This window comes from Tenrec ecaudatus, chromosome 1, assembly GCF_050624435.1.
Source record: "Tenrec ecaudatus isolate mTenEca1 chromosome 1, mTenEca1.hap1, whole genome shotgun sequence".
Taxonomy (NCBI): Eukaryota; Metazoa; Chordata; class Mammalia; order Afrosoricida; family Tenrecidae; genus Tenrec; species Tenrec ecaudatus.
Genome location: NC_134530.1, coordinates 35,962,601 through 35,989,913, shown reverse-complemented (window position 1 = coordinate 35,989,913; position 27,313 = coordinate 35,962,601). Strand labels below are relative to the sequence as shown.

At 56.4% G+C, this 27,313-nt stretch overlaps 2 protein-coding genes and 1 pseudogene across 4 annotated transcripts in view; 1 reads left to right on the top strand and 2 right to left on the bottom strand.

Moving 5' to 3' along the window:
- The window catches only part of PLOD1 (procollagen-lysine,2-oxoglutarate 5-dioxygenase 1), a 32,857-nt gene extending 21,840 nt beyond the window's left edge, over window positions 1-11,017 (bottom strand). The window contains exons 1-4 of the mRNA XM_075550902.1: window positions 10,785-11,017; window positions 2,091-2,182; window positions 526-659; window positions 3-166 (exon numbers count right to left, since the gene is read on the bottom strand). Coding sequence (XP_075407017.1) covers window positions 3-166; window positions 526-659; window positions 2,091-2,182; window positions 10,785-10,860 — 466 coding nt within the window. The 5' untranslated portion in view covers window positions 10,861-11,017. The remainder of the gene's footprint in view (window positions 1-2; window positions 167-525; window positions 660-2,090; window positions 2,183-10,784) is intronic.
- Window positions 11,018-18,560: 7,543 nt separating this feature from the next.
- KIAA2013 (KIAA2013 ortholog) lies at window positions 18,561-23,771 on the top strand. 3 transcript variants are annotated; one of them, XM_075550886.1, is made up of 4 exons: window positions 18,561-19,780; window positions 21,523-22,376; window positions 23,014-23,095; window positions 23,205-23,771. In XM_075550886.1, exons 1-4 carry the CDS (start codon window positions 18,742-18,744, stop codon window positions 23,378-23,380), a joined length of 2,151 nt encoding a protein of 716 aa, XP_075407001.1. In that variant the 5' UTR covers window positions 18,561-18,741; the 3' UTR covers window positions 23,381-23,771. The 3 variants fall into 3 exon arrangements, with proteins under 3 accessions (XP_075407001.1, XP_075407007.1, XP_075407012.1); XM_075550892.1 differs by having other exon boundaries at window positions 23,014-23,099; XM_075550897.1 differs by lacking the exon at window positions 23,014-23,095 and having other exon boundaries at window positions 18,563-19,780; window positions 23,205-23,423.
- A 1,220-nt stretch (window positions 23,772-24,991) lies between these two features.
- Window positions 24,992-25,467, bottom strand: LOC142433202 (ATP synthase F(0) complex subunit C2, mitochondrial pseudogene; annotated as a pseudogene).
- Window positions 25,468-27,313: the final 1,846 nt, after the last annotated feature.

Genomic DNA, 27,313 nt, shown 5'->3' with positions numbered 1-27,313 from the left:
ACCTCCAGAGCCCAGGAACCTCTTGCCATCCGACACCACCGGGTACTTGGCCTCCAGCCGGCGGTCTGGGTAGATGAGCTCCTCTGCTGAGAAGACCACCTGGCTCTTGGCCTGCCGGAACTTCTTCAGAAGCTCCCGGGGCCCCGACGCAAACACCACGTCATAGCTGCAGCCAGAGCGAGGTGGGTGAGGGCCCAGGTGGGAGAGGACGAACCAAATTTTCCACAATTCCTCCCGTCCTGCCCCAGCCCTGGGCACCCTCCCTGGAAATAATCCTGCCCAGGTCTCTGGGCAGAGACAGTCCCCTAAGCCATGCCCTCCTCACACTCGAATTCACTCAGCAGGCACCTCCCCTCTTTCCACCCATGGAGGGGCTGAGCTCCACTCCAAGGGCTTACGGCAGGTTCATGAGTTCTCCAACACTCTAAGCAACGTGATCCTCCCTCACTCCCGATGTTCCTGGGGCAGGGGGTACTCCCCTTCTAGAATACTCTTATACTTCCCCAGAAGCCCTCAGCCCAATACCTGTCTGTGAAGAGGACGACCAGGTTCTCCTTGTCCGAGTGCTTCTCTAGGGCTTTCTTCAGCAGCCGAACCTTCTGGCCTCCGCCTGCTGGTGTCTCCTGGCCCCCATTCCAATCCTCCCCCAGGCCGAGAACCTGCAGAGAAGGGCCTCTTACCACTGGCTCCACCTGACCCCGACCACCAAGGCCGTGCCAGCTCCTATCAGCCTGACAGGGCAGAACAGACTGCTCCCCTGGATCCAGGCACTGGCCATCTTTCTGGGAGCAGACAGCCCCATCTTTCTCCCTCGGAGTCATTGGTGCAGGGGTGGGTTGGAACCACAGATTCGTAGTTAGCAGCCCAGAGCTGAACCCCCAACACAGCTCCTGGCTGTAGGTGGACAGACATCCTTGTCCAGTCAAATGTGCCATTCCTCACCTGAGCAGTGAACGCCTTTGCTTCTGTCCAGTACCTTCTCTGCACCCCTTGTGGGACACATGTTCTAGAGCAGGGTGAGGCCGAGGCAGCCGGCCAGTCGGAATGCCCCACCCCTTCAGCTACACTAGCACAGTTCACGGTGGGCTGCTAACTGCAAGGTCAGCAGTTTAAAGCCACTAGCTGCTCTGTGGGGAAACAAATGAGTCTTTCTCGTCCCATAAAGAGGTACAGTCTCAGAATCCCACAGGGGCCGTTCTCCTCTGCCTGCCGGGCCGCTATGAGTTGGAATTAACTCGATGGCAGTGAGTCTGGGGTGGGTTAGTCAGTTGTGTGCACCACACAGCCATAGTCTTGAGCACATGACCCAAGCGAGTCCTATCAGAGTCTTCCCTAGGAGTGTTCCGTTAAAACCCCTGAACCACCTCCTTCTACTCAGCTGGCAAAGCTGGGACATGGAGTTTGTGGCTGGCGGTCACCTTGCCGCCCCATAGAAGAGACCTGTGAGCACCTGAAACCAGGCGGGGTGGAGGGATGGAAGGCAAAGCGCCTCCACCGAGCGGGAGCTGAAGCCGGTCTGTGTTTGGATCCTCATTCACGTGAACACATCCATCATCTTTCTCGCTTACCGCCACTGGGCTGAAAGGGGTCACGTGGACACTGACGCGGTCTGGCATCTCCATCGCACTATCCCCAGTGCCCACATTATGCCCCACAGAGGTGGCACTGGGCACTCTCAGCTAAATGGGGGATGTCTCCCAGCAGGCCTCAGCTCCGTGGTCTAGTCCACGTCACTGATGGGTGAGGTAAGATCTCCAAACTGCATCCACCCCAAAATCCCCTGGGGTGATTTGTACAAATGCTATTCTCAGGCCCTGCCTGCTAACCCACCTGCTCTGTGAGCCTCATGCCCCCTAACGTCTAAACCCCACTGCGTACCTCCCAGCCTCCTCTGTCCCCCGACTCCGGCTCACCTCAACTCCACTCCTACCATTCCCCTAACTCATCTTCGTCCTTCTGGCTTCCAGAAGTCCTCCCAGCTGTCCCCAGTCTGACTCAGGGGCTCCAGAGTTTTGTGACGGAGGCTACCCAGTTCCAGGACTCCGCCCAGCACCCGCCGGCTGCCTCAGTCGAGCCCAGGAGCCTCTTACCTGAATCTTGTAGTTGAAGAACTGGGCTGAGCGCTTGAAGCGTCGGAACCCCTCTGTCTCCTTGGTGGCCACCGTGAGGACTAAGAGGCTGTCTGGGGACAGAGAAGGACAGGATAAATGGACATGGCGAATGAGGGGAGGGGCCTGGCAGGATGAGCCACTGTTCCCAGTGGTCTGTCGAGTCATGTCAATCCATTACAGACAGGGCCCAGGCAGGAAGGGCCATAGCTAAGACCAAGCTGGTCACTGACACAGCTGGGACATAACCTGGCCCCCTGGCCAGCCCCTCCAGGGCTCCTTCCACTGGGTAACTGACTGATGGGACGGAACACAACCACAAGGGCTATCTTTGCATCACACACTGGGAGCCTATGTCTTTCCACTGTAAGGGGCTGGGCGGAAGGATTTGCTCTGCATACTGAACCCAGGAGGACCTCTTGCCCAGGCTGGGATGGCAAAGACACAGCACAGATGCCAGCTCCCTAAACCCCCCACTGGGTGCTAATCACTGGCCACGTGGAATTCCCAGAATAATGCTTTAGGGGGCTACAAGTAGCCCCAGTTGGTCTGCAGTAGAAATGACTCTCAGTGGGTCCTCTATCATCTACCCATGACCTTGGGCCTCAGCAGCTGTGTTACTACGCTGACTTTTTAACAGGAAATCTCTCTTGAGCTTTCTAGTGTGGCTTTGCTTCTGCCAGCCTCAGGGTTTGGGAGTCTCCTTGAGACCACAGCGGGATTTGTGGGCCTGGAGCTGGGTTACCTGCTTAGAGTCCTGGCTCTGCTCCTTACCGGCTGTTGTGGGTTGACTTGTGTCCCCTGCATGATCTCCCCAAGCCCCAATTCCCTGAACCTGTAAGTGTGCCTTTATTTGGAATTACGACCTTTACAGATAGAACCAGGGTGAGCCGGGGTTTAGAATGGGTCCTAATTCCAAGACTGGTGTCCTTATAACATGAGGGAGAGTGGACCGACACACGCAGGGAGATGGCGGCCACAGGGTGGAACACAGTACCTGCAACCACCGAGGCAGCGGGAAAGCGGGGTGACGCACTACACCCAAGGCATGCCCATGGTCTCAGGCGCCACCAGGAGGAAGGCACAAGAAGGGCTCCTCACCTGGGGCAGTCAGGAGGAGCACGGCTCCGCCCACACCTGGCCGTCTGGCCTCCAGAACTGAGAATTAGAGTTGGTTGTCTTAAATTAAGCCCCTCAGCTTGTGGCTCCTTCTTACGACAGCCCCAGGAGACTAACAGAGGCTAGGCAACCTTGGACAAGTCCCTCTCCTTCCGAGCCTTGGCTCCCCTGCAACACACACACACACCCAACCCACCCCCCTCCAGTAAAGTCGGGGCTGCTGGCTGACTTCAGGAGATGGGGTATGTGGCATTCCTATTGAGGTGCTTGGCACATGCCAAGAGCCTCCGAGTGAGACATTACTGGTGCTGATTAGTGAGGCCCTAGGAGACCTAGGCTCTGAGGCCCTGGGTGACTTACTCATGCCTCCCCAAGCTCCCCTCCCCTCTGACTAGGACTAAGGGTGACAACAAGGGATTGGAATGCACCCCCGCCCCACAAGGTGCTCTATCTCTGCTCCTACCCAGCCATCTTCCTCCAGTGACAGCCCTCACTTCAGTCCCCCCCACCCCCACCCCCGCAGCTCCTTCGGTGAAGTCTGCTCTGGGATCCCACTGGGCAGCACAGTTTGTTTCCCTAGGAGTCTCCATTCCAGGACCACCCTGACAGATAACAGAGGCCCTCCTCCACCAGGACAGGAAAGCCCCCACCACCACCACCCGGGGAGTCAGGAGAAGCCTGGCCTTCAAGAACAAAGGGTCCACAGGCAGAGCCTGCTGTGCGGAGGGGCAGCTCCACAGGCTGCAGGCCTCAGAGCAAGGGGCTGGCGCCAGGGAGCCCAGCTGGGTTGGCCTGGGGTCAGTTAGTCACCACAGCCAGGGGTAGGAGCAGAGGTCTGGGGGAGGAGAGGAGAGGTGGAGAGTCCTCACCTGACCTTAGGGCCAGAATGGGGTGCTGCTCATGCTTGGGGAAGGGCTCCCTCAACTCTGGCCAGGAAGAATGAGTTTCCGCCCAGGCGTGGAGGGTCAGAGCGCTCAGCTCTGAGGCTGGAGGTGCTCTTGCCCCCAGGGGCTGCTGAGGGCAAGTGGGGTGTCACATTTTGTGGAAGGAAAAAGCCAGAGAGTCCCTTGTGGTTCTGGATTCCCAACTGGAAGGTGCCCCTCCTCGGTCAGTGGGCAGAGGGGCACTGAGCATTGCTGCGAGGCGGGTATTTCAAACCCTGGCCAGTCACCCATGGTCACCAGCTTTCGGTGGAGCGTCCAGACTGAGAACTGACAGGGGAGACGTCCACAGCTGAGGGGCTAGGAACTGAGGAAAGTTGTCAGCTACAGGGTCAAAACTTCCAGCGTGCAGCCTGCGGCCGAGAAGAGCTGCCTCCTCGACGTGGCGCGGGCGTTAACAGAAGCATGGAGCACGGCTTGCGGGCCTTCGCCTGCTGAAGGAGCCCGCGCACAGTGAGACGTAGCCGCACACATCCTCGTACCCAGAATGAGTCGAGGGATCTGGGAAGTCATCCAACATGAAATAGACACATACAGATCATGAGCTTAGGCATGAGTGAGCTGAAGTGGCCTGGTATTGGCCAGTTTGAATCAGACAAGGACACTGATTACTATGCCTATCACGACAGAGACGAATGGTGTGGCATTGGCCAACAAGAATTAAAAATCCAAGACCTACTCTGAAGTCAAATGTTGTATATGACAGAGCTTAACACGGTGACTTCTCCACTGTAAGGGCCCTGGGGGAGTGGGTTACTAGTGGTCAGCAGTTTAAACAGAACAGTCACTTCCTCAAAGGTGTGCCTCTCTGCCCCTGTGAAGATGGACAGCCTCGGTAACCCGTAGGGGCGCTGCCCTCTGTCCATAGGGACACCATGAGCCAGAAGTGACTCAATGGCAGTGAGTTTGGGTTTTGGTGAATGCAAATTCACACATCAATTACCAAAGCCGATGAGGAAGAAATGTTAGAATTCTACTCGATTTCTTCGGTCTGAAATTGAGCTAACACGCAATCAAGATGCAGTTTTTAGATTTTCACTACAGAAAGATACAAGTGTGCTGAATACAATTGAATGATGGATTGTTATAAGATTTGTGAGAGCCCCCCCCAATAAAATGATTAATAAATAGATTTTACAAGATACATTGAGAATTACAGGTGATTGGAAGGTCAAAGTTGAAGGGGGAAAAGAGAGGCGGGTTCAGTAATTGGAATCGAAGGTGGGGATTGCCTGGCAAGAAGTCTGGAAGGCCCATGACTTTACTGCCAATACCTTTCTACCATGACTATCCACGCGGACCTCGCCGGATGGACGGCCCAGGAATCAAAGTGACCACACCGATGGAAAGAGACCACGGAGAAGCTCGATAGTATCAGGCAAAATAAGGCTGAGGGAAACTGGACCAGACCACTGATTGTGCACTGGCAAATTCGGGTGGCGGCTGAAGAAAATCCTAACAAGTCCACAAGAAAATAGCTGGGCCTGTCCAGAGAGATTATTCTACCAAGAGACGCCACTGGTTGAGCCTCTGCCAAATGCCGTGCACTTTGTGAAGCACATGACATCTCATTACCACATTTAACTCCCCAAACAACCCTGTGAGCTACCAGAAACCCCTCAACACTCCACCACCATCGAGTTGATTCTAACCCATAGCAACCCTAAATAGTTTATGTTTCCAAGGCTGTCAGTCTTGACAAGCACAGATAAACTCCAAACCCATTCACGGCCATGGGGTCCATTCTGACTCATAGCGACCCTCCAGGACAGAGAAGAACTGTCCCTGTGGGTTTCCAAACCTGTGAATCTTTACGGGAGTAGAAAGCCTCATCTTTGTCCCTCAAAGAGGCTAGTGGTTTCAAACTGCTGACCTTGTAATGAGCAGCCCCACACATAACTGACTACCTACCAGGACTCCTATAGGAGCCGAGCACTTCATCTTTCTCCCTTGCAGTCTTGTGGATTTGAACCCCCAACCTTGCCGTTAGCAATCTAATGCTTACCTGACAGCACCACGGGGGCTATGAAACAGGTAGCATGCTTATCCTTGTTTCCCAGGGGGAGAAAGCAGTAGCTGAGTCGTGGAGGACTCTCACCGAATTCTTGCCTTGCACACAGGAGCCCCAAGTTCAATTCCCGGGCTCTGCATTTCATGAGCAGCCAATGACCCTACTCTCAGTGATGTCGTGTGTCACTATGATGCTGAGGTTTCAGTGAAGCTTCTAGACCAGCTGCTCTCAACCTGGGGGTCGCCACCCCTTTGGGGGGTGGAGTGACCCTTTCACAGGGGTCGCCTGATTCATCACAGTAGCAAAATGACAGTGATGAAGTAGCAATGACAATAGTTTTATGGTTGGGGGGGTGGCGGCCTGAGGAAGGTTGAGAAACCCTGCTCTAGAGTAAGATGGACGAAGAGAAGGAACGGCCTGGGGGTCTGTTTCCGACAATCAGCCTGTGAAAATCAATCCTAGGAACCACACAGTCCAATCCCTCGTGCATGGGGTGCTGCCTCCAAGAGCCAGGGGCTGATTCAGCAACAAAAAACCTCACTTCCCATTGAGCGGACGCCCATTTCCGCGACCTTATAGGGCAGGGTAGGACTGACCCTGTGCGCTTCTGAGACTAACTGTTTACAGGAGTAGAATGCCCGTCTTTCTCCCGAGGAATGGCCGGCGGTTTCAAAGGCTGACTGAGGATCACTGCCCAAGTCTGAACCACGGTGCCACCAGGGCCCCCCAGCTCACCGGTGAGAAAACAGAGGCGCAGACCAGAGTAGCCGGCCCAAGGTCACGGAAGGGTAGGGAGAGAAGGGGATGAGCAGTATTCCAAATGCCCAGGCTCAAGTGCTGGCCAGGCAGAATGCCAGACACTCCGGCTGCAGACAGAATCCGGCATTCCCAGACTTCCCGTAGCGGCTCTCCTCCAGACTCACTGGCAGGCCCTCGCCAGAGCTCTGGCCAACCCATATGGTGGCAAAGTGGAGGATTCGGGTTGCAAGGGCTAGAGCCCCGCCTACCTGCCTTTTTTCTGGATCCACAAAGCCTGCCTTGGGCTGAGGCCAGCCCCCACCCCCCACCCCCCACCTTAGGCCTGGCGCCCAGGGTACCTACTGTCCCAAGTCCAATGCTTTCCCCAGATGGCAAGGCTGGCGCTCCAGGCACAAGAGCGATATACCAGAAACAGTAGAGCGGGCAAAATGGCTGAGCAAATTAGGTTCACTAGGCCTCAGTTTCTCCTCTGTAAATGGGACAAATCACGTGCTCCTAGCCTGCTTTTTCAGACGACTCTCGTGAGGATGACGTGAGGCAAGCACAGAACCTACTCATGGGCAGCGTGGCTTCTTCTTACAGGTACCCCACTCCCCCAAAGAGGAAGCTGGAAGTGGGTGGCTGCTGCCCTGGGGGTGGGGCAAAGAGCAAGATGGACACGGAGAGGTCATACAAGGGCCTGGAGGGTGTGGGCCAGGAGGGACGGCTCTGGGGAGGAGAGGACCCACCAGGAAGAGGCAGGGCTCCACAAGGGCCTCTGGGGTGCAGAGGGGAAGGCTGAGGGTTGGAGGCAGACTCAGTGTTCTTTGCCCCCACTCTGCCCGCCTCAAGAAGCAGTCCCAACTCAAGAGCCAAGTGGCCGGTACCTGCCCACTTTGCTTGGGTCTGGAGGCACTGTCTCTACAAGCTCGGTCAGCTTTGTGCGGAGGTGGGAATCCTCCCCCTTCTGCCCCCTCCCTGCACTGGAACGGAAGTCATACATCAACTACAGGCCTGGGGAGTCCCAGGAGCCAACTGTGGTTCTCCCGGATCTGGCCCCCACTATTCCTTGTGTCTCAGGTCTCCTCTGATGCCACTCCACCAGCTCCACCACTCTGCGGGGGGGGGGGGGCAGCTTGACTCCTGACAGCCCCCTTCCCTGCTGGGGAACAGCAGGACCAGGACCCTGGCCAAACCTGGCTCATGTTCCAGGTCTGTGAACTTGGCACTGTTTGGTCCCAGCTGGTGTTCCCTCTCAGTGGCCAAACCAAAGCCAAACCAAAGGGAAGACTCAGTCCAGAGGGGAGAGGGGAGGGTCAGCTAGCTGCCTCTGCAAGGGGATAAGGGTACCTCATAACCATCCCACTCAGCCCTCTGGGCATTTGTCTGTCTGGATGTTGCTTTGGGGACAGCGTGTTTCTGTCTCTCCCATTGGCCTCGGAGCTCCCCCAGCAAGGGGCAAGGCCTCATCCCTCCCTCAGATACAGGGCCCTGAAAGCATAGGTTCAAGACTCCCTTATCAGACTGGAAGTCCACAGAGGCAAGAAGCTCTGCCTCCTCCCTCAGTTAGGGAGCTCCCTAAGAGAGAAAGCTACATTAGAGAAAAATGACATTCTATACTTCACACCCCAAGTCCATGGGCCTTGTCTAGTGGACAAGCTGTCCACTGCCCCCTTACCACCCATCCCACAAGAGCCCACAGCAAATTCTCATCCCCACCCTGAGCCTCATGGTGCCCAGAAGGACAGACAGGTACACTTCTGGGTGGCCCCACTGAATACTCAGTAGCTGTCCATGCACCCCAGCATATGGCGCTGGCCCAGGCCCCCCAACCCCACCTGGCCAGGGGAGGGAGGAGCTGGCCTCTGTGGGGTGCTCATTCTGCAGCATTAACCAATCAGTGGGCAGCTCAACATGAGCTGCAAGAAACACCCGCCAAAACACACCCACCCCCGCCCTCTCAGCCAAGTAGCTGAGGGTCCCTAGGAGATGGGGGCCAAAGGGAATAAGTCCCTTTGAGTCCACCAACTCTTCCAATCAGCTGTGGTAACCTCAGCCCAGGGCCCAGCTTCTCCAACCCCCAAATGGGAAAAAGGATTCCTGATCTGGAGTGTCTAGATGGGGCAGGGAAGTAAAAGGTCCGGCAGCCGACAGCCCCAGGTCTAGAAACTGTGCTTACTCTGCTCGGATCTTTGTTAGATGAGCTTGGTGACACCCTGAATCCCCCTCGCAGGGGTCTCTCTGCTCCATGCCCTGTCACCAGCTGAAGATCCCACCCTGCCTGACCTCTCTGGGCTTGTGTAGGAGGCTGGATGCATCTCACTTCTCTTCTGGGGTGGTAGGAGCTCAAGTTCATGATAGCAGAAGCCGAGGAAAGAGAGGCAGAAGGGGACGGGGAGGGGGATTTCTCGAAGGGCTCGCGGCTCCCTGCCAGCAAGTGGACCAATGAGTGCCCTTCCCTCCCTGGATTCTTTTGCCATTCACAGAGCCCTGCTGGCAGCGCAGAGCCCAGGAGAGGAAACCAGCTTTGCTGAGGGCCTTTCCAGGCCAAGCATTGGGCTGACCCCTCACACACAGCTCCAGGAGTGACCTATCACCCACCCCCCACTGTGCAGCCTAAAGCAGGGAACCCTGGGGACCCAGCACCTTAGGGCTTTGTCACAGGGAACGTGTGGCCTCGGGCTCAACCTGACACAAAGGAGGTTCTCCAGAAAAGGTGGGTCCCATTCCTCCCCCTTGCTCAAGCTCCAGGTTCTCCAGGAGATGAGGAAAGGGGGGCACCCAGGGGAACAGGAACCACCAAGGAAGGTTCCACAGATGGCTCTGTTAGGCGACCTGGGATCTGTGTCCTCCTTGACTCTGGGGTGGCTCACCAAGGGACTGGGAGGGTGGGGGGTGGGGTGCACTTTGAGATGTACTCTGCTTAGGGAGCTAACCAGGAGTCCAGTGGATAACTGAGAGCAATTGCTTTACTTTCTGAGCCTCCGTTTCCTCCTGTGTGAAACCCACGGGTGGGGGTGAAGTGGGGAGCACATGGCAGAGGCCACAGGTCAAAGTGCAAATTGCTTCAGTTGACCCCTCCCCATCAGTCCCTCCCCACCACCATCACCACCCCACCCCCTCAGTCAAGCCCACTGGCTCTGAAAGGAGACACACATCTGAATGCAGGCCCCAGGACACACAAACCGTGGGCCGTGGGTAAGTGGCTCAGCTTGAAACGGAAACGGGAATGGCTGAGACCTCCTTCCTAGGGTCCTTGGGGAGTGGAGAGCCAGCACGTTGCGCTCCAACAGTCACAGCCACCGGCAGTAGCAATCGTAGTAGGAGGGGTTATCGGTATTATTCGATCCTCTCTGCTAAACATGAGCGTTCTAGGGGTGCAGTGGGTTACGCATTGGGCTGCTCACCGCAAGCTCAGCCACAGGTCTGCTCCCGCTAGACAGACAGCCCGGGAAACCCAAAGGGGTGTTCTACTCTGACCTATAGGGTCACTATACTTTGGAATTCAATCGATGGCATTGGGTTGGGAGCATGAAAGGAGCCCACGTGTTAACGTCAAGGTCAGCAGTTCAAACCCACCAGCCTCCTGGCTGGAGAACAATGAGGCTGTCAGCGCACCCTTAAGGCGCGGAGGTTTCGGAAACCCTAAGGAGTCGGGGTGACTTGATGGCAGTCGGCGGGTGGGTGCTGAATGGGGACATCGACTCTCACCCTCCCTTAGGTGAGACACTCATCAGAGGACCTCAGCCCGGAGAGGGGACACGACTTGCCCCAGTCACCCCTAAGTGAGTCGCTAGGAGGCCGGAACCCAGACCGGCTCGCGCTCAGCCCCCGCTCCGGCCCTCCCGCGCGCGGCCCGCGTCTCACCCTCCGGCTGGGCGTCGCCTTTTGCATCGACCAGGAGCAGCCAGGCCAGCGGGGCCAGGAGCAGCAGGGGCCTCATGGTCAGTCAGTCTGGGCACCGGGCTGCCAGGCGCCCCTCGCTCGCAGGGCTGGAAACTTCGAGACGCGCCCGCGGTCCCGCTGCCACGCACAGGGCCCGCCCCGGGGGCGGTGCCGCGCCGCCCGCCCCCCCCGTTCCCGCCCCCGGGCGAAGGATTTCCTCGCAGACCGCCCTCCCCACCGGCCTCTCCGTGTGGCCACTGCCTCCTCGGCGCGCCCGGGCGCCGCCCCGCCCCTCCGCCAGCCCCGCCCCAGCCCCTCCGCCAGCCCCGCCCCTCGACACGCCCCGCCCTAGCCCCTCCGCCAGCCCCGCCCCGCCCCTCAGCAAGCCCCTCCGCCAGCCCCGCCCCTCGACAAACCCCGCCTCCGCCAGCCCCGCTCCTCTGCAAGCCCCGCCCCCCACCTCCCAGGTGGCTCCGTGCGCAGGGCGCGGAGGGAAAGCGCAGGGCCGGCTGTGCCCGGGGCTGCCCATCAGTGGGTCCCTCCTCCTGTGCCGCGCAATGCAGCACTGCCCGGGCCTGCGCCATCCTCACAATGGTTGCTGGGCTTGAGCCCGTGGTGGCAGCCTCTGAGTCAATCATCTGGTCGAGAGCCTTCCTCTTTTCCCAAACCCCCTCCACGGGGACTGGCCTCGCCTGGCAACAAGTCCAAAGTACATGCGATGAAGTCTCGCCATCCTTGCCTCTGTGAGAAAGGTTGTCCAAACCCCGGACCCCTGATTGGTTCCTCTTGGTAACTGGCAGATGAGCATACACCCCTAATCTGGGCCGTACCCCCAGATGGGTCTGTCAGATGGAGTACTGGGGCGGATTGCCTTCGCCCTTAGGAGTTTCTCAATGGGCTAACGGTGGATTTTAACGGCGAATGATCAAGAAATCCAATCTGGACTCACTTTTATGGAGAAAGTAGCCTTTTTTGCTAAATCCGGCACCCAAGCCCAGAGACAAATGAGGCCAAAAACGGGGTGGGGGTGTGTCTCACAGCCCCTCTGGAAATATGTTATCCACTAATTCACAAGCCCCTTTCCCCGGTTCCTCATGGACTGACAAACTTTCCCTTAATGTTGCCTAAGAGTTTTCTCCCCCACTTTCCTAATTCGTCCTGCTCCCACATTCCAAACCCCAGGTCCCTGAGCTCTGGTGATTGTTCTCAAGGTCATCGTGGGTGCCCTGCTTATTCAGAAACTCCCTGAGGACGCTTGGCTCTCTGCTGAAGAAGGACCAGTCTGGTGACTTCTTTCTCACTCACACCTGCTAGGAGAACTCTGGCTGGCTGTCTTCCAAGACAGATTTGTTGGTTCTTTTGGAAGTCCGTGGTATTTACAGTAGTCCCCGCCAGCACCCCGGTTCAAAGGCATCGATTCTTCTCTGGTCTCCCTTATTCAATGTCCAGCATTCACATGCACAGGATGCGATGGAGAAGACCATGCCTTGGGCCCCGGGAGGCGACCACAATGTCTGTACCCCGAGCCTATGCCCACACTGTAGTATCAACAGCTGTGAGCCTCTGTTTTACTCAACTGTAAGGGGAGACCAAAGAGCATCTACTCATGGGGTCTTGTGCAATGAAGCACCCCCCAACACACACACAAGAAACCTCAACTTCTATTTCATGTCATTCTTTCCCCAGTTATTCTCCATTTGGCCCTGGAGAAAACCGAAGCGCAGAGACTCGCGGTCATTTGTCTGAAATCTGACGGCTAGTACTTGCAGAGTCTGGGTTTGGGCCCTGATAATACCGACTCCTAATCACTGGGTAAAATCCCTCCCGATTCTGTAGCTCTTTCTAAGTAGCTCATTTTCCCCATTTGATACACAGCAGAGTCCCCAAAAGATGGGCATTGTTATGATCCTGTCACACAGTGGAGCAAACCCAAACCTAGATGGAGGGAGTCCAGGCTTGCAGGCCGGCAGGCTCGAGGGCCGTCAGTGGGTGAGCATCCACCTGGACTGCCTCCTGCCCCGTCCTCCGCTGCATGCTAGCCCAGTGCAGAGCAATGCCTCTGCTTTCTCCACCTTTGATCTTGAGGCCTTCCACAGCAGAGCGTCACAGCTAGAACCTGGGGCCCCGGTCCAGGGCGGACGCAAATGTGTTCAGAGGTACTTGCTGCCGTTGCCATGAGGTTGTGGTAGAAAGAAATGCAGAAAGGAATCATTTAATCTGCTTTTGTGTCCCTGGGCGTCAAGAGGAGGGACTCTGGGTCCCAGGAAGGTCTCCATCCTGAGGGGCTTATTGTGGAATGAATGCAGGGCCTCTTCACAGATGGGGCTTCTTTCTCCAAAGCCCAATAAATAACTCTAGAGACAGGGTAGGGGTTCCGGTGGCTTAGTTGATTATATGTTGGGCTTCTAACCGAGAGGTCAGCAGTTCAAAGCTACCACCTACTATGCAGGAGAAAGATGACGCTTTCTATTCTCATGAAAAGTTACCGTCTCAAAAACCCACAGGGACAGTTCTCCCCTGTCTTATAGGGTCAGTACAAGTCAGAATTGACTTGATGGTCAGGAGTTTGGTTTTTGTGTTTGGAGCAGGAAACCCTGAACCAGATGGTGGCTAGCGGTAGCCACCTCTGGGGAAAACAGTCCCCCCACTTCCTGGGTAGTGACCCCTGGCAGGTCTTTGGGGCTCTTTCCAGCAAATGAGGCTTCAGAGGGTCTTCAGACTCAGAGCAGTGGGGGTGGGTAGAGTCCTGGCCAGGGTTAGAATGGGACAGACTCCCTAGGAAGTGGTTCAGGCTGGCAGAGCAGGTGGCAAATGATGTGGAGCCCTGGACGCCACTTCTCTGAGCCCCAGGATCCTTGTTTTGCAAATGAGGGCAATAGGGGCCATGTCCCAGGGCTCCTGTGAGGGTGGAATGATCAGGCAGCCGTCTGCAGGTGCTGGGGAAGCACAAAGCAGCCGTGCGCTCTGGCTGCTCTGGCAGCACAAATATGCTCCCAACAGGATGTTAAGTGGGGGAAAGTAGCGTATACAGAATGACCCCATTTAGAACAGGTAAGCCCTTACAGATGTTGATAGGTCCCTGGGTGGTGTACATGGTTTGTGCATTACAACCGGTCAAAGTTTGGCCAATCAGCACTGAAGAAGAAAGATCTGGCCATCAATTCTGTAGAGATTTACAGTAAAGAAAACCTATGGGGCGGAGGGAGAATAAGTAAATAAAATAATAAAAACCCTTTAGCCCACAGGGTCAAGTGAGAATCAGCTCTCTGGCAAGGGCTCGGTTTGGCTTAGCAGAATGTATAGAGGGCTGGAAGGAAATTACAGCCACGTACTCACAGTGACCACTGCCAGGGGCTGGGGTAATGTGTAGTGTTTATTTCCTCATTCGTATTTTATATTTCCCTTTTCTTTTTACAATGTAGAAATACTGTTGGTACAATCTAAACACAGCTGGCCCGGTTATTCTGACAAGACAGGCACGGTCCCAGGGAACCTTAGCGATCATCTCACTGGACAGCGGGTTGAAAGGAGGCCCAAAGGGACTCATGGGTAAGGAAGTGGGGCAAGAAGCTGGAGCACGAAGATCCAGAGTCTCTACATCCTGTGGGGACCCAGGGCGGGGACCTTTCTGCAGCTGGCGACCAGACCTGGTGCCAGAATGCGCCCCCGGATGTTTTGAGTTCAGGAGGATACAGATGGAGATTCCAGAACCTTCCAGAAGGAAACACAGGGGTGAGCCGAGAGGAGGAGAAAGGAGCCCTGTGAGTTGGCGCCTATCTCCCCCATTTGCAAAATGAAGACTGGGGCGGGGGGGGTCAGAGAAGTGAAGCCACAGGCTTCACCCCCCATGACTGCTGTAGAGTCAGGGAGACAGGATCAGAAGCCGGTTCTCCCTCCTCTTTTGCTAGGGCCCTCGGTGATGCATTGTGGCCGGAAAGAATCCTTGGGATTCCCATGGACACATTCCCTGTGCGAGTTAAAAACAAAAATGAACTCACTGCCGTGGAGTCAATGAAGACTGTAACTGTTTATGGGAGCAGAAAGCCCACTCTCTCCCATGGAGCAGCCGGTGGTTTTGAACCGCCGACGAGGAGGATCTCAGCCCAGCTCGTGCACACTTTGCGGCAGGGCTCCTTAGGAAGGGGCAGAGCTCACTCTGTCTGAGGACACTGCCCTCCGCAGGGGGAGGTCTCGCCCTGGCCCAGCCTGCCTCCACCCGTTTGGCTGCGATTCCCTTCTCCTTTCATCAGATTGCTTGATCTATTTTTAACAGTTTTATTTTTTAGATTGCTAGATCTTGAACCTGCTCCAAGCTTCATCCAGCAAGAGGGCCTGTCCCTTTAACCAGGGCTGGCTGCTATCCAAATGTTCCTGTTGGTACGTGCAGCCCGTGTTCTCCGTGTTGTAGGCCCTTAAAGGCACAGGACGTTGCTTGTCTGGGAAGGTGGGGAAAAAGAATTCCGTGGAGTCAGCCTGGAGAGCAGCTGCCCATGAGGGGCTTTGTGGTAAACTGAGGGCCTGGATGAGAATGTCGTGCGGCTAAGTCATCCATGCTCATCATTACAGGTCTGGTGAGGGAAGACTATCACGGTTATGAGATAGAAATAAATCTTAATACACATTCTCAGGACTGGACCGAGTCCCTCCAATAATTCTCCTATAAAGGAACTGTCAAAAAGGAGCTACCATATAAGATGAATCATTTCTGTGTCTGGCTACTTCACAGTGCCTAAAGGTTGTCTGTACATAAGCAATGAGGTGCTATAGCCAACACACCTGGTGAAGGCTCAGGTAGTCAGCTAACACTAGGTCAAGACACTGACTCATCTTACTGCTTGCTTATTATGCTTATGTTATTACCTATTGATCATGTCTGATGTAGCTGTATAACACGCATGCCTTATGGAAGCCCCATTATATATATATATATATATATATACCTGTTGGAAAATACATTCATATATATATATATATATATATATATATATATATATATATATATATATATATATATATATATATACCTGTTGGAAAATACATTCTCTCAGCCCTGACATGGAATGCAGTGCCCAGCTGTCTGTTGGTCTGTCTTTCATGCTTTCCACAATCGTAAAGTCGCTCCTGAGGACCCGTCCGAGTGTTGGGGACCCCCTCACCCTGACAGGGCTTGCCTGATTTCTTCCTCTTTTGCCCATTTCCTTTGTTGGTTGGAGGAAGAGCAACATTTGAAAATCCTTCGACTCTGCGCACCCAACAGGCAGAGTCAACCTGATGCAATTCACTGAGCAGGTACTGAGTGCCACACCGCTTTACCTGAACCGACTTACTGTGAAACAGTCGGATCAGGGGACGGGCCTGGTTCTTAGCTCTCCCTCCACGGTGCCTCCCAAGACCTGGCTGGACTGACCTCTCCCTAACTGGAGCCCGTGGGTTCCTGCACACCCAAGAACATCTTCCAGAGCCTGTAGATTTGGCATGAGAACTAAAAATAGTGTTTATGTTTTGATGCTAGTCTTAGAGGGGGCAAAAAGGGTACTCAGGGGGCTTGCTCCTGGATAGCCCTGTGTAGCATAAGTTACTCTACTTGATGTGGTCTCCATGGAATTCTTTAGCAGACGACATCGCTCAGAAACAAACAGGTTGGGTGTGGATGTCACCTGGAAGAGCCTCCGGATAACTCTGGGAATCTTCTCTTATTTGCCTGTTAGTGACCAAAAGGCGAGGTCCTCAGATCTGGTTATTCAAGAGCCATCCTGAGACTGGCAAAAACAACAACAACAATGAATCGTATTGTTCTATTTGCTTAACTCCTAGACAACCCTAATTTCCCAAAGTTATCCTGAGACGGGAGTCAATGAAAAACCTCTCTATGTGACTCCAAAGTGAAAGTATATATTCTCTGTGTATTCTGATCTCAGATGAGACATTCTTAAGACAGCCTGCGTTGCTGTCAGTCTCCCTGCTGGTTAAACCGTCTAAAAGGAACTTTTCTTTTCCTAACTGGAAGTTAGTGAATTGGCTAGCCCACTCCAGGCTACAAAACTTATTAGCAATTAAGTCCTGGATGGGCACTTTCTACCAGAGTGGCCACTTGTCCTTTCGTCCTAGGCTGACTTGCATGGTGCTCTGACACTATTATTAATTATTATTATTGTTATTATTTTTCCACCATTATTTTTGATACCAGTAGGGTGACCCGGGGTTCCGTGGAGCTTCCAGACGAAAACAGACGAGGAAGAAAGACCTGCGATCTACTTCTGAAAACCAGGTAATGAAAATCCACAACAGAATATTATACAATACAGTGCCGGAAGAGGAGCCGGTTAGGTTGGAAGGCCCGCAGATACTGGAGCGGCCACAGTAATGGTACACGGGGTCTTGTACACGGGGTGGCCGCCATTCAGAGCTGACAATAAGCAACACCAAGAGAATGCCACCTTTCCAACCATCTGTGTGCTCACAGCCCACAACAACCACCGCCGCCACCCAAAACAACACCCCAAGAGACTGCTTCATTTTCAACAACTAGCAACTGCCGCCTGGCTTTGGAATGTTCCAGATCCCATGTGCAAACAATCACCCCATTGTCCCCCTCTGTGCTCATATCGGATTCTTTCCCCAGACACAAAGCTACATGTCTGTTTCCATTGATCAGTCATGACTTAAAACCGATTCTTAAAGTACTTGAATGAGACAGCTAGTGTCTAGTGTTATTTAATAAGTGGAAATTCAGGTTTGGCATCACGAAGCCTTCAGGTGGGAGAGAAAGAAACCAGATTCTCCACCCTGCCAAGACATTCTGTTCGGGTCTCCTTCAGGACGGGAGGGCTGCACCCTCCCCACTCCTCACCTGGACCTTTCTTCCTTAATTGTACCCTGGAGCAAGAGCTGCCCTTCTCACCTCTGGTCCACTGTTCTAGGCCAGGCCCATTGTTTAGTGAAAGTGGAGCCTCCTGCACAAGCTCAGTTAGCGGCATATGGGTGTTGATTTACAGACCCTCATCCAGGGTGTTGGCTTCCAAGTCGGGGCATGGGTGGGGTGGGGATGGGGGTGTATGGTGGTGCTTACAATAGGATGTTTTTCTGAATAGTTTTTCTCAATGGAAAACAAGTTTTGTGCTGTATTCTTGTTTTATTTTATTTTTTATTTGCAATTATTGTTTATTTTAGTATTGGGGACTTACAGCTCTTATAACAATCCGTACATCAATTGTATCAAGCACATTTGTACTTATGTTGCCATCATCATTTCCAAAATATGTTCTTTCTTTATTTTTACAAACGTCCATGGTTTTTGTTTATTCTTAGAGCAGTTACATACTTTTATTTTTAGGTCATTTTAAGATATTTTTGTTTGTTTGAATCGTTTTATTAGGGGCTCGTAAATAAAATACGAAACCCCCAAACCTCAATTCTGACTCTCAAAAACCCCCACAGGCCCCTGCACACTTAATTCATCTTTCTAGGAGGGGGACAGGCCCGAACCGCTTGCTTGAGGCCAAATCGTAGCCCCAAGGGCCCACGTTAAAGTCTTGAGCTGTTGGAGTCTCTAGTAGCAAATAGGCGCTTTTGCCTTTAACACCGAACTGCCGTACCCGGCTCTACTTCTGACGTCACTCCGGAGCGCGCCGCCCCCACCGTAGCCCCGCCTCCTCATCCGGGCTCGCCCCGCCCTCTCCTCCCCGCCCTCTTTTCCACCTGTCGCAAAAGGCACAGTGGCGCTTGGCGGCTGGCGGCGCTTGACGGCCGGCGGCGCTTGACGGCCGGAGGCTTCGTAGCTGGAGGAGGAAGTGGCGGAGGCGGCTGCTACGGCGGCTGCGACCGGGGCCGGGTGGGCGCCGTGGTCTGGGCCGGGGAGTGAGGCGCGGGCGGCCGGGCCGGTGGGTTGGGCGGCGGGCCCGGCGGCCGCCCCCTCGCCGCGCCCGCGCCCGGCGGCCCGATGTGGCTGCAGCAGCGGCTGAAGGGATTGCCCGGGCTGCTGTCGAGCAGCTGGGCCCGCCGCCTCCTCTGCCTGCTCGGCCTTCTGCTGCTGCTCCTGTGGTTCGCGGGCTCCGGGGCGCGGCGGGCGGCGGGCGGCCTGCATCTGCTGCCCTGGACCCGCGGCGAGACGGGCGCCGCCGAGCCCTCTGCTTGCCTGGAGGCGGCCACCCGTGCCTGGCGAGGCCTGCGGGAGCGCGGCGAAGCTGTGCCGCTGGGCCCTGGCGTGCCGGCCCTGGTGGCCAACGGCTTCCTGGCCCTGGACGTGGTGGCTAACCGGCTCTGGGTGACCCCCGGGGAGCGGGAGCCCGCCGTGGCGCCGGACTTCGTGCCGTTCGTGCAGCTGCGCCCGCTCAGCGCTCTGGCCGAAGCCGGGGAGGCCGTGCTGCTGTTGCGGGAGGGCCTGCTGCGCCGGGTCCGCTGCCTGCAGCTCGGGGTCCCCGGCTCCGGCCCCGCCGCCGCTGCCGCCGCGCCTGGGCCCGCCTCGGCCTCCGGCCTCGTTTCGGGGGCCGGCCGCGACTGCGTGCTGCTGCAGGAGGACTTTCTGGCGCACCGGGGCCGGCCGCACGTCTACCTGCAGCGCATCCAACTCTCCAACCCCACGGAGCGCGTGGCCGCGCTGCAGACTGTGGGGCCCACTGCCGGCCCGGCCCCCAGGGCCTTCACCAGCACGCTGGAGAAGGTCGGAGACCACCAGTTCCTTCTCTACTCGGGCCGGTGTCCGCCGTTGGCCTCGGGACTAGTGCACCTGGTGGTGGTGGCCGCCAAAAAGCTAGTGAACCGGCTCCAGGTGGCACCCAAGACACAACTGGATGAGACAGTGCTGTGGGTGGTGCACGTCTCCGGGCCCATTAACGCCCAGGCCCTCAAGAGCAAAGCCGCCAAAGAGCTGAAGACGCTCCAGGACCTGGCCCGGAAGGAGATGCTGGAGCTCTTGGAGATGCCGGCCAATGAGCTGCTGCAGGACCACCGGCGACTCTGGGCCCAGCTCTTCAGCCCAGGTGAGGCATGGGAGTGGCGCGGAGGGAGACCGGGCCGCAGGGGTAGGGGTGACCCTGCCGGAAAGCAGTGGGGTGGTTTTGGTGCAGGTTCAGCGGGTGGCCCGGCACCGAATCTCATTTCCTCCATTTGGGCCTGCCATCACCTCTTGCTCACTGCGCCTGCCTCGGGGAGCTCGTGGGAGTTTTTAATGCGCGTGAAGGGCAGGTCTTGTAACTTGTTTCTTGAAGCAAGGCCTGAGTTGAACTGGGTGAGGATTTCAGAGGTGGACTGTAAAGGGTTAACCCCAGGGTGGCAGCTCCCTGCAGCCTTTCCTGGTTGCCAGGCACACACTCCTTATTTGGTTAGAGGGATTTGGGGGCTCCAGGGTTCTGAAGCTTTGGGCTTTTGTATAGATCCCCAATTTCCACCCCGAATTTTATTCATTTTGTGGTGGTCCAGAATAAAATTCAAGCAAACCAGCCTCACTGCCAAATCGAGTCAATTCTGAGTCTTACAGACCTCCAGGGCAGTAGAACTGCCCCCTGTTGGCCAAGAAAGGGTCAACTCTGAAAGCATTGAGGCCCTGGAGTAGCTTCCAAGCGAGGGCGGTGAGACAGAATGAAACGAACCCTGTATGCGAGGGTAGTGTGCGGTCAGGGGGCTCTCCTTAGCTGCATTGCTGGCAGGGGCCGTGGGGTACCTCTCTGAGGAGCAGACGCTTCAGTGGCAGGTGGAAGCCAGCCTAGTAATGAATACTCTGGGAGGCGAGAGCTGGCTGGAAGTCAGCCAGGGCCCTCTGGCAGGGAGCAGACCAGGAGTGAGTGAGAGAGAGAGTGTTAGTTGGGGCGTTTATGGAGCTGCATGAGACCTGAGAATCTTGTTCTGAGCCAGGCTGAAGCTGAGCCGATAGCTGTTTTCAAAAGGTCCCTGTGGGTTGATGAGCAGTTTAAGCTGTTGAATACCCAGTTGATGACATGAAATGCAAACCCGTTAATACATTTTAAACAGAGGCCCCTCTGGTGCTGCATGAAGCTCTGCTGGTGCTGCTGGGTAAACACTGGGCTAACTGCAAGGTCTAGGGTTCAAATCCATCACCTGCCATGCGGCCGGGGAAAAAGACGAGGCTACCTGGGCCTGTGAAGATGCACAGCCTTTAGAGCCCAACGTGTAGATTGCTCTGAGTCCAGTGACTTGGTGGCAGTGGGTTTGGGTTTTTTGGCCGCTGTGCAGAGTACAGCTGGTGGAAGGGCCACTTGGCCGCCTTTTCTGGAGCCCCGGATGAGAGGAGAAGGGGCTTGGACCAGGGCTGTGGAGCTCCTGTGATGCACCTTGGTATGACGGCTGGGTGGGGGGGGGAGGGCCCCCAGGCCAAGTCCTGAGTAGTTGTGTGGTGACAACCTGGGCAGGGGTGGCTTGGGGCTTGCAGGGCTCCAACTAAGACAGGTTCGAAGCCCCTCTCGGATGGCCAAGTGCAGACCCACTTGTGGTCAGTGGCACTTAGAGCTGAAGATGTGGAGGGCGTGGTTTGAGGCTGAGCGGGCCCTTGGCGGACATAGCATGGGGACACCCGACTTCTCCCTGGAGGCTGAGCTAGGCTGGGAGGCCCCATTGCCTCATGAACAGACTTTTCAGGGTTCAAGCCTTTAGGTTCAGAGTCATGTGAGGAGGAGGAGGAGGAGGGAGGGCAGGTTGCCCGACGGTAGCTCCCTATCCCAGCCTCTGCCAAGCCCTCTCCCTAACCTGCACCCTTGGGCTGTTCCAGGAGTGGAAATGAAGAAGATCACGGACACCCACACCCCATCCAGTCTGACCGTGAACCTGACGCTGTACTACATGCTCTCCTGCGCCCCGGCCCCGCTGCTCAGCCCCAGCCTGAGCCACAGGGAGCGGGAGCAGCTGGAGTCCACGCTCAACTACGAAGATCACTGCTTCAGTGGCCATGCCACCATGCATGCCGAGAACCTCTGGCCCGGGCAGCTGGCCAGTGTCCCGCAGATCCTGCAGCTGTCCGACCTGTGGAGGCTGACCCTGCAGAAGCGGGGCTGCAAGGGTCTCGTGAGGGTGGGCGCTCCGGGCATCATGCAGGGCATGGTGCTCAGCTTCGGTGGCCTGCAGTTCACGGAGAACCACCTGCAGTTCCAGGCCGACCCCGACGTGCTGCACAACAGCTACGCGCTGCACGGCATCCGCTACAAGAGCGACCACATCAACCTGGCCGTGCTGGCTGATGCCGAGGGCAAGCCCTGCCTGCACGTGTCCGTGGAGTCCCGAGGCCAGCCTGTGCAGATCTACGCCTGCGAGGCCGGCTGCCTGGACGAGCCTGTGGAGCTGACCTCGGCGCCCCAGGGCCACACCTTCCCCGTCATGGTGACGCAGCCCATCACGCCGCTGCTGTACATCTCCACCGACCTCACGCACCTGCAGGACCTGCGGCACACGCTGCACCTCAAGGCCATCCTGGCCCACGACGAGCACATGGCCCAGCAGGACCCTGGCCTGCCCTTCCTCTTCTGGTTCAGCGTGGCCTCCCTCATCACCCTCTTCCACCTCTTCCTCTTCAAGCTCATCTACAACGAGTACTGCGGGCCCGGCGCCAAGCCCTTCTTCCGAAGCAAGGTACCCAGCAGCGGGCCCGAGAGGCTGCGGTGAGGCCGGGGCAGCGAGGGGCGCTGGGGCTGACCCACACCTCAGCACCCCAAGGGTGGGAGTGTCCTTTGAGAGGACACCGAAAGTGAGGTCAGAGGGAGCTTACGGGTCAGGGAGCGGGGTGGCAGACCTATAGAACCCTTGCATATAAATAACCACCACGCACCCCTAGACTGGCCCTAAGCCCCCATCCAGCTGTGCGCCCCAAGCTCCCACCCCCATGGCCCCAGGGACTGTCATCTGGGATCTGGGACTTACTGGGAGGGGGGCCAGGATGGGTGAGAAAGGGTGAGGCTGTCCCCTGAGCAGGAGCCTCGGAGGGGGGGGGGCGAATGCTGAGGGGAGAGTGCTGCACACCCCCCCACCCCCCTGCCGAGGGGGACCGCTGTCTGCTCAGGTAGTTGGGAGAGAGGCCTCACTCCTGGAGGAAGTAGGGAGGCCTTGTGGCTTCTGGCGCCAGGCCAGTGAGAGGTGGCCCAGGGCAGGGCTGGTCTCTCAGGCCTGAAGGACAGCTGGAGTCCGAGGGGAAGCAGGAAGGCCAGCCCACCGGTGCCTCTGTTCTTGCCCTTGGCGGACACCCACCGCTCTGGCGCCCTGCCTGCTCAAGGAAGGGACAGTCCGAACCACCCTCGGGCCGCAGACCTGCGTCAGGAGCACGATGGAGTGTCTGTGCGCCTGCGCACAGCCCAGTCAGTGAGCACGGCCCGGGCTGGGGCGGGGGGCTCCACAGTGGCCTCTCCCAGGGCAGGCCGCGCAGGGCCGGCAGCGGCAGTGACGCTTTGTTTTCACCGTTCGCAGGAAGACCCCAGTGTCTGAGGGACAGAGGGACCGAGAGGCGGCCACCGCTCGCACAGCACCGCACGGAGACCTGCTGCTCCGCCCGGGGGCCTCTGGAAGCCGCCAGCCTTAGTGCCTTGTTGGGGGTGCTGCCGGCGCCGCGCTGGGGGCGGGGCGGGCCCGTGGACTTGGTGTAAGCTTTCGGCTCAATAAAACGAATCCACACGGAAATACTTGAAACTGAACCTCCTCCTTCCACGCCCCCTCCTCGGTCCCACCCGGGAGAAAACCTGTTTAGGACGAACTGTTCTTAGGCTCATGCAATGTGCTCCCTCTCAAATATTTCTTAATTTATTTTTGTGGATTTGGTTGGGTGGCTTTTGCGTCGGCCTCAGCTGGTGAGGCTGGTCGGCGACACCCCTTTGGGGTGGCCGCACTGCCCTCCGGGCCTGACCCGTCGCCTGTGGAGACCTGTGGGTTTGTACTTTGGGGTTGGGGGTTAACTTTCTAGTAATTGATGATTGTTGGGTTTTGAAATACCAAAGCTGCTGCTTGTTTTTAAATAAATACCTTTCAAAACTTTAATAACCGGCTTGGTGTGTGGTTGAAGCATTTTGGGTAGTGCATGAAACAAGAGGGTGGCCCCCGAACCCCTACCCGGGCCCTCCAGCCTTTTCCCAAGTCCGGATGTGGCGGGGAGCCCCGCCTGGGAGGGACAACCTGGGGCGGGCGGGGCCGCAGGGAGGAGCTCCGGAGCTTAGGCCACACCCCTGCCCGGTGGCACCGCCCAGTAAATGTGGCCGCAGAGGTGCCTGGCTGTCTGCCCTCCGCAGGTGGCTGTGAGAAAGCGAATGGAAGGTTGGACGGGCCAGGGTGGGGCGCAGCGCTCCTGGGAGCCTGGTCCTCTGCCTTTCAGCTGTTCCGGATTAACTGGGAGCTGCTTGACACGAGCCCAGGACCACCTTTCACTTGGTACCGGTCTGTTGGTGTCTGTCAACAGACATGAGGCCAGCCCGGCATTTTACCATCTGCTGCCAGGCTTGCTTACACGCACAGGCCCTGGGGGAGGTGGGGGTGAGGGAGCAATTAGGGTCCCAGTCAAGGGCACTGCCCAAGGCGGAAGCATCTGAGGCACAGGGCTGCAGGGAGACTAGCTGGGCCTGCAGCAACCTTCAACCTGGGGCAGTGGTTCTCAACCTTTCATACCGTTCCTCATGCTGTGGGGACCCCCAACCATACAATCATTCTCGTTGCTACTTCATCACTGCCATTGTGCGCCTGTGATGAACTGGGCGACCCTGTGCGAGGGTCGAGACCCATAGGTGAGAACTGCTGTTCTGGCATCTTCCAACAAGGGACAGAATCAAAGAGTAAGCATGTCTGCACTCACCTCTGCAGTGCTTCCAATCCATCTAACCCAGGCTGTGAAATCTTAAGTTGCTGGTTCAACCCCACGAGTTGGCTCTCAGGAGAAAGAGGAGGCGGCCGTCTGCTCCCATAAAGATGTAAAGCCTCAGAAATCCTACATAGGGTTGCTCACAACAGGCCAGCAGTTCAAGACCACCAGCCTCTCCACAGAAGATGGGAATGTCTGCTCCCATCGAGTGACAGTCTTGGAAACCCAGAGGCAGTTCTAGCCTGTCTTGAGTCTGAATCGACCAGATGGCAGTAAGTTTTTTCTTCTTCATCTTTATTAATACAGTATTTATTTGTCTTCCCTCTGTCAAACCCTGAGCCAATTTCTTTCCCCGGGCTGCCTGGGGAGGTACAGGGAAAGCAGACATATAGGGCAGACGAGGCGCGGGACAGAGAACTCTGGAAGGTGAAGCAGGCTCCTTTACATGGCGAAGAGGATGAGGAAGGCCGCCATCAGGCAGAAAAGCCCCATGGCCTCCGAGAGGGCAAAGCCCAGGATGGCGTAGAAGAGCTGCTGCTTCAGAGAAGGGTTCCTGGCATAACCAATGATGAGGCTCCCAAACACAGTCCCAATGCCAGCTCCAGAGCCGGCCACTCCAACTGTGGCAGCCCCGGCCCCAATGAACTTGGCGGCTGTGTCAATGTCCCTGGAGATGGCGCTGGTTTGGAAGCTGCTGCGACTAGGGATGGGGACTGGGGCTGTCCAGCTGCTGAAGCGCTCGTCTGTCAGTGTCTCAGGCCGTTTCTGCACCAAAACAGACAGTGGTCGGCTAAGCAGCTGGGAGGTGCTCCTGGCCAGGGAAGGGGTGGAGACGAATTTGGCGCAGGCGTACATTTTTAGGGGGTGAGGGGCAGTAGCAGGCGAGCTGCTCCTGGTGCAGAGAAGACAGAGAGGGGGAGCTGTTTTTTTAAGGAGTCGGAATCGACTTGATGGCAGTGGGTTTGGTTTTGGGCAGAGAGGAAACGCTTGCAGGCCTGTGGGGAGACTTCTGACAGGCTAGTCTACGCCTGAAGGTACTCCCTTCAGCCCCTCGGGTGAGATGCAAACGCAGACGCAAGCTGGTGTCCCTGGGACGGTCTCCGTCCAGGGTTACAGCACAGCCCTGGTGGGATAGTGAGTTCCATATCGGGCCCTAACCTCCAAGCCAAGCGGTTCAGAAACAGCTGATGGGACACGTTGAAATTTCCTGAAGATTCAGTCTTGGAAACCCACAGGGGCAGCTCTCCTGTGCGTGGGGGTCAGCAGCAAATTTAACTAGAGCCCACATGGAAGCAATGAGGACAACTGATCTATCTCAGTGGTTACAGTAACAAGCAGGCATCATAAAAAATGATCAGGAAGCTTCCGAGGGAAAGAGGAAAATTGGCAAACTCCAAGAAAACCGCCCCTCTGAAACGTAAATACCATGAAACTGACATAAACATCCAGGTATCAGAAGTAAACTACATCTCTCAAAATCTCCGTGTCAAAAGTCCACACACAGATGCCTTTTCTAGAAAACAAACTAAAAAAGTTGCCTTTCAGAAAACAAACTAAACCAAAAAGTTGCAACTTAAGTATTGAATACATTGTCATCGAGGACAAACAAACCTCGGAGCAGCCCCGCTAATCTGCTTTTAGAACACTGCATGTAAGCCCTGGCTATGCAAGGCTTCCCAAAAATTGGTTGTTGTTGTTTTGTGCCGTTTATAACTCAAAACAGCTCCATGTCCAGCACGCCCTTGGTAAAGGACCAAGGACTAGTACATTCTGGAAAGGAACCAGAGTATGTGGGCGCTGCCCGGGACGCATTTCTCGAGTAACTGTTACTCCTAAACAAGTAACGGCGACTCTTCAGGAGCCCCGTATACTGACTTCTTTCCCTTTTATAGACAGTGCTATGAGACCATTCTCATTTCCCAAGTACTCAAAAAAGGAAGATCTACTCGTTTTAAGCCGAAAACGGTCCTCTGTGCAATGCATTGTGGGCATGCAAAAGAGGCAGCGTCATCTCCCTCCGGTTTCCGGAACTCGTCCTCGCGCGGGGCTCGAGGCTGCCACCAGAGGGCAGGGCGGAGTCCAGAGTGACCGGAACACAGGTCAGGTCCTCGGAGCACGCGGGCTTTAAGGTCGGCGCTTCAAATAAAATTGCATTTGTCCTTTTAAAAACAGGGCTCGGGGAGCATGCTCTTCATCGACCCCACAAAATGTACTGAGCTCGGGGTCAGCCTAAGAATGGACGCAGGTCCCTAAAACGCAGTCTTCCAGGGAGGCGGCTTGGAGGCCGTCAGCGACACCCGGGGTGGGGGCGGGGCTAAACACACCTGGGCGGGGCTAAAGACACCTGGGTGGGGGGGGCTAAAGACACCTGGGGCGAGGGGCGGGGCTAAAAGGCGGGACCACATCTTGACTTTCAGTGCCTTGAGGGTGAAGGGGGGACCACTGCAGTTTCCCGCCAGCCCCGACATGCGGTGGGACCAGCGGCGCGCGCTCTGTGGACCCAGCACTGCAGCGGCAGCTTTGGAGAAACGCCCCTTCGCTGCCCTGCTCCGGACTAGCTGAGGCCGAGAGCGGAGCAGGTGGGGGTCCGGGACTTGGCCCCGCTGGGTCTCACCTTCTGTCCCTGTTCGGCTCCCCAGGAGCCACCTCTCACCTTCCCCGCCCCCACAGCACCCAAGCCAGGCGGCCCACATCCCTGGCCTGACCCAGATCCCTCCAGCCACTCGGGCCCTTG

Coding starts and splice junctions, on each gene's coding strand:
- KIAA2013 (XM_075550886.1), top strand. CDS start 18,742: ATGTGGCTGCAGCAGCGGCTGAAGGGATTGCCCGGGCTGCTGTCGAGC. Junction 19,781..21,522: donor GGCCCAGCTCTTCAGCCCAG/GTGAGGCATGGG, acceptor GGGCTGTTCCAG/GAGTGGAAATGAAGAAGATC. Junction 23,096..23,204: donor GTGCGCCTGCGCACAGCCCA/GTCAGTGAGCAC, acceptor CACCGTTCGCAG/GAAGACCCCAGTGTCTGAGG.